Here is an 18,538-nt window from a genome sequence, read left to right as displayed (position 1 = left end):
TAAGTTTAGCATTATGATCTTAAACACACCTTGGCTCCTATTGAAATCAGAAAAGCTAAAGATACTCAATAATAAATAAATACTTTTGTACTTTAGTATAAAATGATTTGCGAGTATGAAGTTTCATTCTCCAAGTTTGGGGGTTTGTTTCCGAAAATTTCATTACCAGCTAGGTAACTTCTTTAGGATTCCCTAAACTCCACTGAAGATGTTACTTAGCCTGGTAGTGAAACATTTGGAAACCAACCCACAAACTTGGAGAATGAACCTTCACCCTCATTCTATACCCGAGCTACAGATATTCGCCACTTTTGCAAAAATGATTTGTGTTAGAGAATTAAGTTATAAAAGGTGTATTTACATTACACCAAACTACACATCCATTAATCTTTGTGTGATGAAAGAGCAACTATTTGAAAAATCACTTATCATTGTGACTATGGTTAATTTTCTACATACTGGAGAAATTAACTTCTCAACAATGGTTATTGAGAAGAGTGTTGAATAATATCTTAATATTTTTTAAGTTCCTCTTTTATTAGACTCAACAATTTGATTATTCAGAAGCAAATATTCCCAAATGATTTCTTCCAAGATAGCACTGGGAAAGTTACAGATAGCTCTAGGATATAGATAGCATATTATGGTGCTGCAATCTATAAATGTACAAGTATATTCAAGTGTTCTTTTTTTTCCTCCAAAATACAAAGCAGCTTTCCCCAGTCTGGTGCCCTTAAGCTTAGTTAGTATAACAGTACTCAGAATTCTCAGTTTGTCATTTCCTGGGAATTCTGGGGCCTACACAATTGGTGTGCACCAAATTCAGGGGAACTGCTCTGCAGGCTGGACCCAGCCCCAAAGCTATAATCTATGTAGCTGGAGAGTATGTTGGACTAACATATTTAAATTCTAAAATGTTTATTGTGCCTTGTACAAAAGTTCACCTAAATTGGTTTCTAGTTAACTATTATCCAGTTGTAATTAATAAAATAAAACCAATAAATCATCTAAATGCAACATATCCATAAATTACACTAGCAGCAATGTTAACTGTAATAAACAGAAATGTAGGGATAAAAGATGCTAGCGTCTATTTATTACATTAGATTAGTAGCTTAAAATTGCAGCTCAAAGGAGGGAGGGTTGTTTAATTGATCACTTGTGCTGTACCTTTCTACTTGCTGTCTTATTAGTTTTCATTCTGATTTTCACTAAATTATTCACTTTATTTAGCAACAATAATCATATTGAGCTTTAGTTTTCATATATATTGTGCACTCAGTGCCAATTTTTGACTCAAGGTTGTCCTCTTCAATATGGAACTGTTGTGTCCAGAGACTACAAATCCCATCATGCAGTAACCCACCCTCGTCCAGTCTGTTTCCTAAAAGTGTAATGAATTTTATTATTGAAATATCTCAGTGGTAAAAACTATGTTTTGGCTTGTTTCCCATAATTCTTCTTCTCATATATTCTCTTAGGACAAGAGAACATAAAGTTCAGGTCAAAAGCTTTTCTAGGTCAATCCTTTTTTCCACAATGAAACTGGTGCCAAATAAAAGTCTCATAGCAAAATATGAGGGCAATATCATGCTTTTATTCATATTCTTTAAAAAGAAATATCCAGAGGCATATGAAGTCTGTGCTGATATAAAGCCATTCTGATCAATAAACACTCATGTCCTATCTTGTTCCTTTTACATATGTGTTTACCAACACAGCATTTTATATACTTCCTCAAACTCTCTCCTTTATTTTCCTTTCCACTAATGTTGTCAACAATAATTTTAGTGGATTTACAAGACACTCTCTACCCCTTGCTTGTTTCCAATAAGAAAAAAGGATAAATGCTTTCTATACATGGAAGGAGCCTTTCATTTTGTGGACAGTAAAATCTATAAGACACTCTGTTTCTTCATCCTCTTCTGTTGTTTTTCAGAACTATTCTTTCCTTCATATGAATATTAATGCAGAGTGAACCATAATCTATTAGATCTCATAGGATAACTTGCTCGAAGGTATTTATAATACAGACTAGTTTCCATTCACAACTGAAATGGTTCCCTCCATTCCAGGACTGGGATCCAAAGAGATTTTGCTGATATAAGTGGAAGAGGCATATTTGAATGGCTTTTCTTCCGTCTGCTTTTCCCTACATGCTGACTTCTTCCCTAGACAGAATAGCTTTTTATGGGGATGAAAAATTTGGACTCTGGTGCATTTTCTCCGGCAAAAGCCTTCCAAAACTAAACTTCCACTCATGGGGCTACTGGACCCACCTGGCTGCGTCATTTGTATCTTCAGATACTGCTAAGGTATTGCTCAGAAAGCTTAAAGACAAAATTCAGTTTTAAGGTTCCCTAAAAATAATTATTTAATGGTCAATTAGGATTTTGTTTAATACAGACATCACCAACCTATAATTGCCAAATGTGTACTATTCCCATGCCAAGTGGGAACTCTCAACATATCTGGAGAACGTCAAACTGGGAACTGCTGCTTTAACAGCTGCATGTAGGGCAGTTCTATGTAAAGGACAACTGCATAAACGAGGCAACAATTATTGCTCCTCATCAAGGCATCCTAGACCTAAGTGGTCTAGGATGAATCATTGATTCTCCACCTGTTATTAAGGTTTCCAAAACAATGACTAAACTTGTTCTCCCGCTATTCTAGTGGTACAGCCTTACATCTCCTTAACCAAGAGTGGTGCACTGCATGTTGGGATTTGTCACATACGTGGTTTCACATTTCCACGAACAACTTTTATCTAAATAATGCTTCACCATGAATGGGGAGGTGTATAAAGTACCTCTTTTGGAATTGGCTTTGTTGTTTGCAACCTCATGGGGTTGTATTAGAAGATGGTCTTGTTTCTGCATGCTACAGATACAAATATATTCTTTCTCTGGGATTGCCAGAAAAGCAAAGGTGCTGTGTGTGTACATGCAAATTTTAGAATTACAGAATAACAGAGCTTGAATGGACCTTAGTGGTCTTCTAGTCTGACCCTCTGTTAGGGCGTGTCAAATTTTTCAACTTTCCATTTCCAAATGTTAGGAGTGTTCAAAAGTTGTGACATGCCTTGGGGATTATAAAGATATTTTGGCTACTTTAATATAATTTAGATGTGCTTGATAAGTAACTACATGGATATCATAACTTTTTAAATATTTTGCTTATGCAACCCCCAGGAGCAAATACTAAGGCAGCAACATGAACTTTGCAAGCTGCAACTGCTGCAAATTATTTAAAAAGAGGTGACTTATATTTGCTCTAATAAACTGCAAAGCATCTTTTTAAAGACTGCACAGCCCTAACACAAAGAACATATTCTCAATATGCTCAAAAATTTCAGTTGCAAAAGGAGTGTCAGTACAGAACCTATACACAATTCCATTCCAGAGATGACTCTATTGGATGTAGTTAGGATGTAGAAAGTGACAAGTGAAAGTGACAAGCAACAGAGAGAAAACAGAACTGCTTAACTTGTTTTTTGTATCTGTTTTTACACAAAAGGAAAAAACAGGCCAACCTAGCAAAAACAATACCATAAAAAATAGATTAGGAATACAAATTAAAATAGCAAGAAAATTATAAGAGAGCACCTGTCCACTCTAAATGAGTTCAAATCACCAGAACCAGATGGATTACACCCCAAGGTTCTGAAGGAATTAGCAGACATGATCTCAGAATTACTGAATTATATATTTCAAAGATCCTGGATCACAAGGAACTATTGAAGGACTGGAAAAGAGGTGATTAAGTTCCCATCTTCAAAAAAGGGAAAAATGGATCCAGAAAACTAGAGACCTATCAGTCTGACCTCAAACCTGGGAAGATTCTGGAAAAGATAATCAACCAATGAATCTGTAAACACCTAGAGGTAAACAGAGTCATAACCAAAAGCCAACATGGGTTTGTCAAAAACAGATCATGCCGAACAAATCTTATTGCATTCTTTGAAAAAGTGACAAAATTGGTGGACAAGGCAAATGCTGAGGATATAGTTTACTTAGACTTCAGTAAAGCATTTGATAAAGGAGACCACAACCTACTAAATGATAAGATAGAAAAATGTGGGTTAGACAGCATCACCATCAGATGGATTTGTAACTGACTGACCAACTCTACTCAACATGTAGTCCTCAACAGAACTGCATCTATATGGAGGGAAGTATGCAGTGGGGTGCCGCAAGGGTCTGTTTTAGACCCAGTGTCCTTTAACATCTTCATCAATGATTTGGATAAGAGGATAAATGGTGAACTCATCAAATTTGCAGACAACACAAAGCTGGCAAGAACAGCTAACACTCCAAAAGACAGGCTTAAGATACAGAAGGATCTTGAAAGACTTGAACATCGGATGCTATCTAACAAAATTAAAAGAACCAAAAAAGGAAGGTTTTACATTTAGGCAAGAAAAACTAACTGGACAGGTATAGCATAAGTGGTATCTGGCTCAATAGTAGTAACTGTGAGAGGGATCTTGGGAATTCTAGTAGATAATCACTTAAATATGAGCCAGCAGTATGCTGCAGGTCCAATAAAAGCCAACCCAGTTCTAGGCCACATGAACAGAGGAATAGAATTAAGATCATGTGAAATGTTAATACCACTTTATAATGCCTTGGCAAGGCCACACTTTGAATACTGCATCCAGTTTTGGTCGCTACAATGTAAAAAATATGTTGAGACTCTAAAAGAGTGCAGAGAAGAGCAACGAAGATGATTAGGTGACTGGAGGCTAAAAGATGTAAAGAACGGTTGCTGGAATTGTCTATGTCCAGTTTAATTAAAAGAAGGACTACAGTGACATGATAGCAATGTTCCGATATCTCAGGGGTTGCCACAAAGAGGGAGTCAAGCAATTCTCCAAAGCGCATGAGGGCAGGACAAGAAGCAGTAGATGGGAACTAATCAAGGAGAGAAGCAACCTAGAACTAAGAAGAAATGTCCACAATCAATTGGTGGAATAACTTGCCTCCAGAAGTTGTGAATGCTCCAACACTGGAAGTTTTTAAGAAAAGATTGGACAACCGTTTGTCTGAAATGGTACAGGGTGTCCTGCCTGAGCAGGAGGTAGGACTAGAAGACCTCCAAGATCCCTTCCAACTCTATCATTCTATTCTATTCTGTTCTGTTCTAGTTTCAAAGTGATTACATGTTCTCTTGGATCATATGGAGAGAGGAGAAAAAAAGTCATCGCTTTTGTATGTTTAATGGCACCTGTGTAAGAGACTTTTGAATGAGAATAGTTTCCTTTGCTTCTGGGTAACAATAATTCTTCTAGCCTATCTTTTCTTCCCTTTTGTATTTGGGCATCCTAAAGACCCTGAAAGTCAAAACTGTAAGTCACTGTCACCATTTCAAAAATCATTCCTGAAGTTCAAGCTGCATTCACCCACTCTTTTTGACACTCTGCCATTAAAAAAAAACCCTGAATAATCTGGCTGTGTATGCAGAAACTCTTAGAAAGTTATTTCGATCCTGGCTTATTTTTGAATAACAGAAATCTTCTAGCAAGAAGCTTATTTAGATGAGGTGATTTATTATATATTTATAATCACATTGGAAATTTTGGGTAAAACAGGCTGGAAATGAACAATGCATGAAAATTAAATTCATGCTTAAATGCAGAGAAATGCTTTTCGCCAAAAACTTAAGGAGGAGCTCAATGAATCAATGTATTATGCGCTGTGCATGGTGATTGTTTTATGTGATGTTTTGTTTGTCAAAAAATTCAATGCAATTTCTTTCCATTTTCCCATCCTTCCAATTAAAATTAGCATAGCCCAATTCTCCTCCCCAAATTTGACACCATCTCAAGGTGTCTGTAAATGAAGGGTCATGTTTTATCCCTGAGGTCTCTAAAAAGAAAGACATTTGAGGAGCAAATTGAAATGCAACCCAAATAATCCTTAACGAAAGTCAACAAAATATATTGGTTCCATTCAATCTTCATTTATAAATTAATTGAGTAAACTATGGCAAAACAATACAGCTACTGTAATTTTTCAGTGTGGTACTTCTTGTGTGTAGCTAAGACATTGCTTGTTGTGGCAATGTCTTAGCTACAAAGGGAATTTAGACTAGTTTGGGGATCCAACAGCAATTCCGATATAGCTGGGCTCCAGGTCTTGGACTCCAATGGTTTGGAATGATAAAGATCAAGAACATCTGAAGAACCACAGCTTTCTTAGACTAGATCTGAAGTAACTAAAATTATTTCAGGAATGTTGTAGAGAGTACGGAAGATGGAGATACTGTGGGCAGAAGCCTTTGCCTCAACAACAGCTCCTTCATAAATCTATTAAGATCATCTTCCACAATTTCTACACATGTCTACAACACAGAGAATTCTGCAACATACTTGTAAAAGCTAGAAGCCAAATAAGGGCAACTTACAATATAAAGAATTTACTTTGCTGAATAAAAAATTCTCTCACTCTGTACTTGCATCAGCTCCCTGCTTCTAAGATTTTTTAAAGCTTTTTTTCTGAGACTCCAAGGTGGCTCTAGCCAACTGCATCTGAAGGCCACTAAATTGACCATGAATGTTCTGAAGTCATAATCAGCAACAGGATTTTGGTTTAAACTCATTTGAGCACATGGGAAGCTAAGACATATTAAGATAATAGAGCAAAATCTACTTCTTTTCATGTTATGCTGATGGCATTGAATTCTTTACAGAAAACGTCTTCCTACATGACTATAAGTTCTGATGGAGATGTTGACATTGCTAAGAACTGAAATGTGTGTTCTTTTCATCTGTCCCATTACTACTCATATTAACATTGACCACATGTGTGTATGTGTATGTGTGTGTGTGTGTGTGTGTGTGTGTGTGTGTGTGTATAAAACCTCATTTATTATGTTGCATACCACTCCTTTTGAAGTTTTAGGTGGACTATGCTGTGCAGTCATGCAATCTAAGGAGAGGATACACATGCTTTTAAAACTTTTAAATACTAAGTTTGCATATTTCAGGAATCAAATCCAAATATTTCATTCTCCTAACTATTCTTTGAAGTGAGTGGGGCTGAGAGATTCTGATAACCCATATCACCCAAAAGACTCCAACATCTAGTGAGAACTTGGATCTAGACTCTTGTTGGTCCACCACATTCCACTACCCATTGTGACTACTATATACCTGCTCTCAAATGAAAATTGTGGCTTAAAAAATATATATATATCTAAGATCAGAAAAAGAATTGCAATAAGTTTAGAGTTTCTGATCAAATATTAAGGGATACTATGTGTGTTTGGTAATGTGGTATTCAGATAAGTGTGGATCTCCCTTCCATAAAATGTTTAACAAAATCTTGGGAACAATTTTGGGGCATGATCCTTTTCCAGAGGCTCAGCGAGGTCATGGAGTAATCAACCGTGCAGTTCTATTATTCCATCTTATTTCTAATTTCCCAAGTAATTTTTTTAGCTAAGACAAGATTAGGAAATTGGAAGCAGCCAGTGGCAAACCATTTCTAAAGCTCCCTACCTGGATGTAGCCAAAAAATCCCCAGATCAAGCTTGGCTCAAAGAACAGTTAGGAGGTATTTCATAAATATCTATTGCTAAACTTCAGCTCAAGTATATATACCATCTAAAACATGCTTGTGAAAATAATTAATCAAGCTCTGGAAAAATGATCACTATATGATACGTGCATGTTAATATTATCTTCTACATTGCACTATTTAGAATAGCAGAAGTCACTTCGATTGTGCCATAAATTCATGAGTACTGAGTAAATGGAGAGGCCACTGGGTTACTAATTGCTTGGAAAAAATCTAACATTTTCCTCTACTTTTAACAACAGTATGATCTGCAACAATCAGCAAGCAAATCTTTTCACAAATGGTTGCCTATAATTTCAATAAATCAAGTTGTTGTTAAAAGTTCTGGGGTAAATATATGTGGACAAAAATCTGACACCTTCAAAGATAACATCTTTACTGAGGTGAAGATAATTTGATTACAAGGATAATCTGCACTAGAGAATATCTGTAGGAAAATTCCTGTTTTATAGCTATGCAGCAAACAAGATTCTTATTAATTTTATTGACTGCAGATGGGATTAAACCAAATCCTGAATGCAGGACAAACTTGAGACAGAGTCCACATTTTAATTTCATTATCCAAAGTATCTAGAATCACTGAGTCTACTACAAAACCAATCTTATAAAGATTACTGCTTTTCATAATATTTTCAGAATGAAGACTAATCAAACCTTGAGGACATTTCTAATTATAACTTACTCACTTAGCCTAAGTAGGCAACAATACAACTACTGTAATGTACATTCTCTAGTTTACAGAAGGCTGGGCCATTAGGTTCCTAAGCCTCTGAATTTTCTAAAGCTGAGTATCAATAGAACCAATTTTATTTGTGAGTTTAGAATTGGCTGTTGGATAGCATGCAGTTAACCTTGGCAAGTCATCTCCCAGTCTACAGAATGTAGCAGAATAATATAATTTTTTTAAAAAACACCACGCTTCCATCTGCATGAGATCTTTTCTAACCTGCTGCCTTTCAGATAGATTACACTATATTTCCCAGATGGCTATGGAGATTCTCAGTCATTGAAGTCAGTCACTGAGGAGATTCTCAGTCACTGAGGTCAAACATAGCTGTTCCACAGGTGCTTTTTCAAGAGGCAACTGGACTTTGTTTTTCTTTGAAGATGTTTTGCTTCTCATCAGTGAAACGTCTTCAAAGAAAAGAAAAATCCAGTTGCCTCTTGAAAAAGCACCTTTGGGATATATTTCCCAGAATTTCCAAGTAACATAAATCTACACTAAATTTTTCTGACTTTTGTAGCCTAGCACAACCAGAGGACCAGTTTCGGATGGCTGATGTAATTGTTCACAGTTCAAATATTCCAGCACACTAGTATCATCCTAAAAAAATAGTGTGCCAGGAAAGGTCTGGTCTGGGCTATAGGGTTTCTCTCTGCTTATTTTTATTTTAGGACTCCTTTGAAGAAAAGTAAGAAAGAATTCAAACATCTCATTCCACATCATTCTGCTGCATTTAAAGGCCCAGTCTAACCAGATTCTGCCATAGTTACTTAATTCAAGCTGTGTTTCATTGAGCTTTGACCCTTCTGCAAAATGCCATATCCTTTGTCAATAGGCTACTTGTATACATACAGTACTTATATTTTTCTTTGAGATCATAATTTAAAACTTACCTTAGTAATGTCTGAGAAAAGTACTTCAGAGTATTGGCAATGTCAGTTCCAGAGGGGACAGGATAAATGTTGTGAAGGACACGATTATGGTATTCTTGCAAGTATCGGATCTTGGAAGCAACTGGATTTTGTATTGCATGTAAGAAGAAAATGGGGGAAAATGCTTAGCTCAGTTCTCCTTCTCAGAAAAGAATATACTTTATTATATTCTGCCCTCAATCCTTTGCTCACTATTTTAATGTCCAGCAAGTATTGCTGTAAAGCTAGTAAAGGAGAGTTTGCTTCATTAAACGTTGATTCAGAAGTAAGAGGGCACCTGAAGATGAGATGCACTTGAGATATTTTGTAAATCAACCGTCAGAAAAATAGCAGGTCTGGCTTAGTGTTTGATCTCTGTTTAAAACTCTTCTTGCATAGTAACTCAAGCCCTTTTCCATTAGGATTATTACTGCTGGAGTACACAAAGTTTAACAGACAACACACTTAGCTACGTTATTGCTTAACTTGATATGTAGACACACTCAATAATAAGCATACTATTTAATTCTGCACCTTACAACCTACTTCTAGTAGCTTCAGTTTTTAAGATATTCTATTTAATACGTTTAGCAGCTTCAGTTCTGGTTACTATGGTACTTATCCTTTTAAACATTCAGTGATTGCATGATTGTGGACAGTGAATCATGGAAAAATATGTCCTCAATGCCACCCCTAACTCTGTGGTTTCTTTATTAGTTTCTTCCTCTCCCATTTATTGGACAGTTCCTAATCACTGGAAATATAGAGAACAAATTAAAGGAACCATTATTAGCAATTGTGTACCAGTAATTTAACATTCTCTGGTTCTTGGGCCTTGTCCATTGAAATCGCAATCATCTAACCAGCATGCAAGCAAGCAGCATTATTGTGAAGCACAACCATAAGGTTCAAGTCTGAATTGTTTTATTCAGTCTAATATAATATGAAATGTACAGAAAAAACAACCTGTAGATCAACTAAGAGGAGATAAAATACACGTGAAAGTGAGATGAGGCATATGGGAACCAAAGAAGGTAGCTCTTTTCTTCTACAATCCCATGTTTAGGTTTCACCACATTTAGCCATCACCATGCATTACTGTCCAACTGACTGACTAAATGAAGAGAACTGACTCAAAACCCACAGAGTCAATGAGAAATTTACCAAAATTTCTATGATTTTGCTCAGACAGGACAAATATGGTAGATTTGCTCTGCAGTGCATTCAAATATATGATAAACGTTGGATGACCTTAATCCAGCACAAGAATTCTGTACTATTGTCACACCATACTCCAGCCATAACATGGCTTTGTTTAATTCTGAGTGTAAACTCAGCCACATGGTATGCATTCCATCTTCTGTAGCAGGAAAATTCAGTGGTCTGCAGCTCAGATAGTGTTCTGGTCCCAGAATCATGTTACCATATTAAAGGCAATATTGTAGTTTTCAGTGGTACAATACGCTTCAATATTCTAAGGTTTAATGCACGTATTTCTGTGTGTTCTTAAATATTTAAAAGACCTGAATATTTAACCATGTTCATTCTGATGATGTCACATCACCAGTCACAGCCCCTGGATCCCCTGGAGGAAATTCAAACCTTCTTTTTAAAATTAGACATGCATGCCTGAAAAGAAATAGAGGCTTACTCCAGATGTATAGGTTAGGAGCGTGTCCATCTACTCATGAAAAAAATGAATGGTAAATTTTAAAAGTAAAATCAACCAATATCTCTTTAGGATTAGCTTTATCCATCATGGCAGCTCTTTGTAAAAGAACCCGCAATATGCTTTACAAATCCTAAATATGCCAACCATCCCAACAAATATTGGTATTCATGGGCTAATATTTTAATACTCTGATCACAAAGAGGAATTAAGATCATAGCTATCTTCTGGCTTTTCCTTTTCCCCAGCAAGAGCCAACAGCATTGAGATGTTTATTATTTATTTATTGACTTATTTATATCCTACCTTTATTATTTTTACAAAACTCAAGGTGGTAAACATTCCCAGCATATCTTCCTTCCTCCTCCACAAGGTGGGTTGGGTGGAGAGAGATTGACTGGCCCAAGCACACTCAACTGGCTTTCATGACTAAGGCAGGACTTGAACTCGCAATCACTTGCTTTCTAGCTTGGTGCCTTCTAGTGTAATCTTGTGTAAAAGATTTGCAGAGCTCTTGATTATCCTGTAACAAGTCTCTAATACCACAATGCATGGATTGCTTATCTATCATGTTTTTCTCCAAATGCTCCTGGGAATTACAGTTCATTTCGCTTATAGAACTATAGTTCCCAGACACACCACAACTGGTCTGTTAATGATCAACATATGATTTGAACTTAAAAAGGAGATTGTTTCTCTTAACACTTAACACTTAATTAATTAAATTCTACATGCGCTAATATCCTCTCTAAAAATACTGCAGAGGTAAAATAATCATTTAAACATATCTCATTATTAACAAAGTATTAGCTCATATGGTATTTATTTTGATGTTATGCTTAACTGAGAGTTTATGAGAGAACTGTTTTTAATTAAAATGAAAAACAGATCCAAGAATCTGATCTCCATTATCTTTTATTTCCAAGAATGCCCACACAGATCTTGTAGGCAAAATTAGAAAATAAATTTGGAGCATGGCTACAGTTCATTGTTTTCACTAGAAGTGTGCTCATTGCCAAGAAAAATGATGAGCAGAGGAAGAACTAGAGGGGGTATGAGGGAGCAACTATAGCTGTATTTATGATTATATAAAATATAATGCCAAAGTGCCATAAGGGGTTTCTTTCTTTTTAAAAAAAGAAAGAAAAGAAAGTAACCCCTTATGGCAGCCATTTTAAGGAGGCTTCCAGAACACATTCTGAGAACTCCAGTGCAGAAAACTACTTATCCCTCCTATGGAAAGAAAGAATAATTTCCTGGTATTTGCTAAACCATCTATAAAAATAATTCTCTGATTAATGGTCTGGTACAATGTTTCTCTTCCCAGATGGTTTCTAAGAAAACTTCGGAAAGATACCTGTTGAGAGATATCATCCCTTTGATTTGAATATAGCAGCTGTGGACTCCTCAGATTTTTGTTTCTGTAGCTCTGTGATCAGCATGTTGGCCAACTACTAGCAGCAGCTGCAATGTTTTGTTTAAGAGAAGAGAAAATCGTGTGTACCCTATCAAATTCCAATTTGTAAGAGAGTTGTTTACCATATCAGTAAGATGTTTAAGAAGTTCACCCAAAATAAATTAATTTTTCCCTGAGAGGCTTTGCAGAACATTTTATCAGGAAGTTCTGTTTTACACTGAAGAATAGTGCAGCTAGCCACAGGTTCCATACAATTTGATATTTCTGTGATCCTATTACATTATTTCATTCAATGGTGGGTAATCAAACCACAGAAATAGTTGACCATATATTATAGTAACTTGAGAATATCCCTTATAAACATTTGTCTTGCACATAGTGAAGTGACCAGTCTCTTACTTCCGTTTCTAATCATATATTAATTTACCTGAATATTGAAATATTAATTCACTGGTAACTCATAAAGCCATGGTGAAAGACAGTGTTATTTGGGTAAAACTGCAAGTAAGGCTGGAGTAGATGTGAGAGAAAGTAACAACAGAGCTGTGACTGAAAGCTTCTGAATTTTATGTTGACAAGGTTGAGTAAGCTAATACAGCGTGAAGGCATATTCATATACAGAGGCATCTTGGTATTTAATTGCTTTGAAACTCCTTGGATTTGGTACTCTACACATTTTAATTGAAAATTTTGTCTCAATACTATGGTACTTGTTTATTTGCTACACAATGCACAGTTAGAACTTGTCAACGTTGGCTGCCTTGTGACTCACTACATTATTCCTTATGGGAAAAATTGTTTGGTACTCATCATTTTTGGTACCCATCACACTTCCTGGAACCGATTAACGATGAGTACTGAGGTAAGACTGCACTGACAATTGAAATAAACAAATGAAGCTAGGCCCTTTTCTAAAGAAAATGACTAAATCCTAACAACATCACGTCTAAGGCCTGCCTTGGGCTGGGTTTCTCTCGCCATTTTACACAGTCACGGTTTTTCTCTTCCTAAAACGCGGTCTTTCGAAACACCCACGATAGAGATAAGCAACCACACACGCGTCCTCAAATGGGGTCGCATTATATTGTCGGAGAGGCAAAGTTCCCCCAGACCAAGCGCTGGAAAACTGCAGTGCCCGGGGAAACCCTTGGCTTTCGCTCCGCCCCTCTCCCATTCCGCCGCTCGCGAGCAGGGCCGGTCGTCGACACCTAGCCCCTATCCAGCACCACGGACAGCGCCCGCACCTTGCGAAGGTTTCCCGGCCTCCCTCCTTGCACCTCTTTCCCCCTCTCCGAAAAGCTCGGGCAGCGGCCGCTATGGCGGCGTCCTGCGTCGTTTATTCCCCGCGGAGAAGACGGGCCCCGTCTGGCCGCTGTTGCTTACTTACATTGCTCTGCTTTGGTCGACATGGCGGTGCTCTTCTGCGGGAAAAGGCTGCTGGGTCCCCAGCACGGGGGGGCGGCGGCGGCGGCGGAGCCGTCTGGCCGCCTAGCGAGGAACGACAACCATCTGCTGGAGCCGAGGCGAAGAAAGCTCGCTCTGGCCCGAGCTGCGTCCCTCCCCCTCCTCTAGCTCTGCCATTGCTGCAAACTGCACAGCGGCCCCCGTTTTCTCTCTCCGCTCCCGCCCGCCCCAGAAAAAGGAGGAGAAGCGGCGCGAAGGGAGTGTTGCTTCGAGAAGATCTGAAGCGGAACCCGAGGCGCGCCAGCCGTGGCCCCGCTGCGCAGCCCTTTTACACGGCCGGTGCAGTTCCAGGAAAAACAACACTGCGCCGACGAGAAGAAACCATTTTCTCCCACCGATGAGGAAAAGGACCCCGGTGATGAGCGGAATGAGCTCGCCCACACAAGGGAGGAGGGGAAGTTCCATTCATGAAGATGGGTGTCGAAGCGCGCCCAACCTTTTAAAGAGAAAAGCGTCTTTCTCTTCGTCTGAGGCAGGAGGAAAGCGGCTTGTTTCTGAAAGGGGAGCACAAGGTATACTCTGGGAAACGAAACACGGTTTGCTTCATCATGAATAAAGTAACGGCCAGGTTCGCATATTGTGCTAAGCCAAGTTTTTGCCTACTTCAGCCAAGCACAGCAAATTACATCTGGCTTACAACTACACAATAAGTCCTGGGAAAAGTGTTTAGAGTGGGAAACTGCACATCCTGGTATCCATTTTGCACCCATAAAACTTGGGATTAGGCCTCGTTGTATTAAATGGAATTTAAGAATAAACACAAACCCATAACTGACCTCACCCCTTTCCTAAGAGGCCTGTAGAGGGCGTGCATAAGTGCACCAACGTGCCTACCGTCCCTGTCCTATTTTTTTTTCTTATATGTATCCATTTTATGTATTCATAACTGTTTATACTTACACCTGTTATAACCGCTTGACAAAATAAAATAAAATAAATAAAAAATCCCAGAATCCAAAGAAAAAAATATGAATTTTTCACAGGTGACGGAGTTCAGACTAGAAAGTGCATGTGAAACCCTTGAATCCGTATTACAGCAATCAGACCACCCGAAATAACAAAATATGGAAGCCTTTCTGATCTTCAAAACTCCTGATCAGACAGACACACTTTTGAAAATGGATGAAGAAAGTTCTGGCTTAAATTAGATTCAGCTTAAAAATTCTTAATTAGACAGCAGCAGTTTTATATTTTTTTAAAAAAAAATTATTTTAACAACAAAACAACATAGACATACCACATAAAACATAAAAATATCATCCTTCTTCATAAATTTACAAGCAGTTTTATTTTTTTTAATGACACATTTTTACAAGATTGTTTTTAGACCGTATATTATAAGCTGCCTAGAGTCATTTGCATGTGTATTCAAATGTTGAACATAAGTAAGATAGTTTTCTCCATAGAAATGTATTACTAAATTCTCTCCATTGAAATGTATTTACCATTTGGTAAATCAGTGTGTGCATGTAAAATTGCGGCATTTACTCAATTATATTCGTGTCTAAATCTTTCAGTTATGTATACTGTAATTCTAATGATCACAAATGCTATTTTAAAAGCTGAACTGAGCATGAAGAAGTTAAAATAACTAGCCAAAACATAAGCAGAACATGTTTGGGTTCAAGTAATATTCCACAACAGTAGGAACCATCATTTCCAGTGCTCCAGGTCAGCTTCCTACAAGGGAAATCAATGGGGAAGCTGACTCCTGCTTTTTCATTCACCCATAGTCATTCTATTTCTCTGTTTAGATAAGAAAATATCTCTGAAACATTGACCAACAAGTCATGGCTTGTCTACTGTAATTTTAAAAGACTTTCTCTCTTCATAATAAAGGCAGCTCATTTGTCATCAGGAATTCAGATGCATTCTTACAAAAATCGCTGAGAAATGTCACCTTTTCCCAACACTTGACTCACAAGTTTCTGTACCTGAGAAGATAACAGTTTCTCACTTAGCTTGCTACCATTTCTTTTAAAGGAATAAACACCCTGAAATGTTGCTGTGGGTGGAATTTCTGTAAATTACTTGGGGTAGCCTTTTACAGTTGAATCCGTAAAAGGCTAAACCAAGAAAAGCTTTGGATAAAAACATGGCTGTCCTTCCTTTGTAATATTGTATCATAACAATGGCTTTTTAACACCTTGAATTAATAAATGTGGATAGCTAAGTTATAAGATTAGAAATCATTTTCTGTACTCTTGATTTTATTTCTGCTAACAAAGGAAAACAAGAATATTGTTTGTAGGACTGAACTATGGAGTTCTTGATGCTCTCTGAACCTAGTTGTCTGATGACATTTCCAACATTTTTCAGATTTGTTCTTGAACATTCTTGCTATTTTTTTCTCAAAAAGCAGTTGATAGCTGCTATACAGTAAAGACTAAAACAGTAGCATTAACTTTGCTTAACAGAGCCATTTCAGGTGGCATAAATTTAAATTTTAAAGTGAGAAAGGACTTTGGGAGGTATAGAAACTAAAAACCATGTCCTCTCCCAATTATATGCCTTTTAGATATGTTGGGGCATTGTTGATCTTCTGCTGTCTATGAAACTGTTGCCTCAGTTCATCCAGGCTAAACTGGATGCTGACAGTAAGACTAAATAAAAATGTAACTATTGTTCCTTTTGACTTTAACTGGCTTGACTGGAGAAGATGAGAAGCTCAAGGTGGCTGGAAGCCTTGGTATGCAGTAAAAGCCTTTTTCCAGGTATCTAAAAAAAGGGTTCAGCCAGCAAACCACAGTCAGAAGTCTTATGCAGAATGTTAGCAGGTAGTCAACAGCAAAATCATGAATCCATTAATCCGTCTTTTGCTTTTTTTCTTAAATTGTGTCTGGCCTCTCTAAGAGAAAAAAGTTCCCTGAAAAAATGGTTTCTCACAAGTATAATACAGGTAATCTTCAAGAACGTAATGGAGCCTGCCCATTTATTTATTTGTTTGTTTGTTTGCTTGTTTGTCAAATGTACAAGATAATAAGCATAGGTATGAACATAAACAAGAACAAGAGAGTAAATACAGATAAATGGGGACAGTAGGACAGGGATCGTAGGCACACTGGTGCAGTTATGCATGCCCCTTTTAAGGACCTCTTAGGAATGGGATGAGGTCCACGTTAGACAGCTTGAGATTGAAGATGTGAGGGGTTGAGGCTGTAACAAAGGGCATTCCAGGAGTTGACACTCTGTTGCTGAAGTTGTATTTTCGAGTTTGGAGTGGTTTACCTTGAGTTTGTATTGGTTGTTTGCCCATGTATTATTGTGATTGAGGCTAAAGAAGTTGTTGACAGGCAAGATGTTATAGCAGACAATTTTGTGAACTATGCTTAGATTAGGCTGCAGGCAGCGCAGTTCTAGATTGTTCAGGCCCAAAATTTCAAGCCTGGGGGCATAGAGAATTCTATTTTGAGTGGAGGAGTAGAGAACTTTTCTCGAGAAATACCTCTGAACCCACTCAATTGTGTTAATGTCCGATATACAGTGTGGGTTCCATTAGATTCATAATCCGAGGATTTGTTGGAGTGAATGACATCAAACGAATGTCATCACTCCCTGCTTTCACCCATGCATTTGCTAATCAAATCTGCAGGTCATTAAGTGCATATGAGGTATCTCAGGGTGGGGAAGGCCATGGGGGGGGGCTAGCAATGGAACAGGTCACCTGCTTCAAATTACCAAAGGCTTCCCCCACCCATTGAGATACCTCATGCTCCTCCCCTGTGATTCCCCCCCATCCTGCCATGCTGGGTTACTTACCTTGTAAAGATCTAGCGAGCTGTCTCCTCTCCAGGCTCTCTGCTGCAGTTTCTTTGCCTGCTTGTAATCTCAGCACGAAAAACATTTGCAAGCCAACAAGATTTTGGGGCCGTGAAATGGCTTTGTTTCAAGCCTCCCATTGGCCTGCAAATGCTTTTCATGCTGAGACTGGAAGCTTCTGGAGGCCGTGATCTCTCATGAGATCACAGCCCCCAGAAGCTTCCAATCTCGGCACGAAAAGCATTCTCAGGCCGATGGAAGGCCTTTGTCCCAAAGACTCGTCAGCTTGCAAACAGTCTTCATCCGGATCAGGTGCAGGCCTCGGTTCACTGAGAATAGAGGCCTAAAGTACTACAGTGTAAGATCATGCAAAATCAGTAGTGCGAGATCTTGTGCTACTGATCTCACACTACTTTAGGGTTCTGTTCTCTGTGAATGCACCTAAGCAGGCAAAGGGACTGATGGCTCACTAGATCATTGCAAGGTGAGTCTCCACAGACCCAACACTTGTAGAGACCCAATGGTCAGGGGGAGTGTGAATGACTGCCATAGTGCTGCAACATTTGTAACTTTGGGAGTGTGTTGTAAGTACTTCGGGGGGTGGAGTTATGTCTTAACTTCAAACAATCGCTAAGTGAACTGTCATAACTCAAGGGCTACCTGTACCTGCAGTATCCAAGAAAGACAATTAACTGTTCCAAGCTGCTGTTGAGGGATACTAGTGACCAGGAAGGCACAACAAACTCACCAACAGAAACAACCAGATCACAGAGAAAAAAGCAACATGAGAGGTGGAACAATGAGACTCCTTTCTCAAAATTGAGAGTTCCAGTGGTGATGCCACACTGAGCTGTGCATCCAAGAAGACACTTAAATTCTCTGGTGCATTGCAAGAAATGCAAATGGCTGCTTCAAAGACTGGTCTTACTACAATATTGCAGTTATTGTTGGCAGTGAGTTACCAAGCAAATGTAGAGGTGGCCTTGGATGCTTAATTTCCTCTTTATTCCT

General features: G+C 38.1%; 1 protein-coding gene across 12 annotated transcripts in view; it reads right to left on the bottom strand.

The window, feature by feature from the left end:
* The window catches only part of UNC79 (unc-79 subunit of NALCN channel complex), a 133,872-nt gene extending 119,341 nt beyond the window's left edge, over positions 1-14,531 (bottom strand). For 7 of the 12 annotated variants that reach the window (XM_087922113.1, XM_087922115.1, XM_087922117.1 and 4 more), the window contains exons 1-2: positions 13,692-14,530; positions 9,201-9,321 (exon numbers count right to left, since the gene is read on the bottom strand). In XM_087922113.1, the coding sequence (XP_087778239.1) occupies positions 9,201-9,321; positions 13,692-13,713 (143 nt within the window). In that variant the 5' untranslated portion in view covers positions 13,714-14,530. Of the gene's footprint in view, positions 1-9,200; positions 9,322-12,244; positions 12,352-13,691 lie in introns of all 12 variants that reach the window. The other 5 variants (XM_087922119.1, XM_087922118.1, XM_087922120.1 and 2 more) reach the window with 2 other exon arrangements.
* Positions 14,532-18,538: the final 4,007 nt, after the last annotated feature.

The sequence above is a fragment of the Pseudonaja textilis genome, chromosome 1, assembly GCF_049901715.1.
Source record: "Pseudonaja textilis isolate UNSWEBS1 chromosome 1, rPseTex1.2, whole genome shotgun sequence".
Classification (NCBI taxonomy): Eukaryota; Metazoa; Chordata; class Lepidosauria; order Squamata; family Elapidae; genus Pseudonaja; species Pseudonaja textilis.
This window is presented reverse-complemented; position numbering and strand designations above follow the sequence as displayed.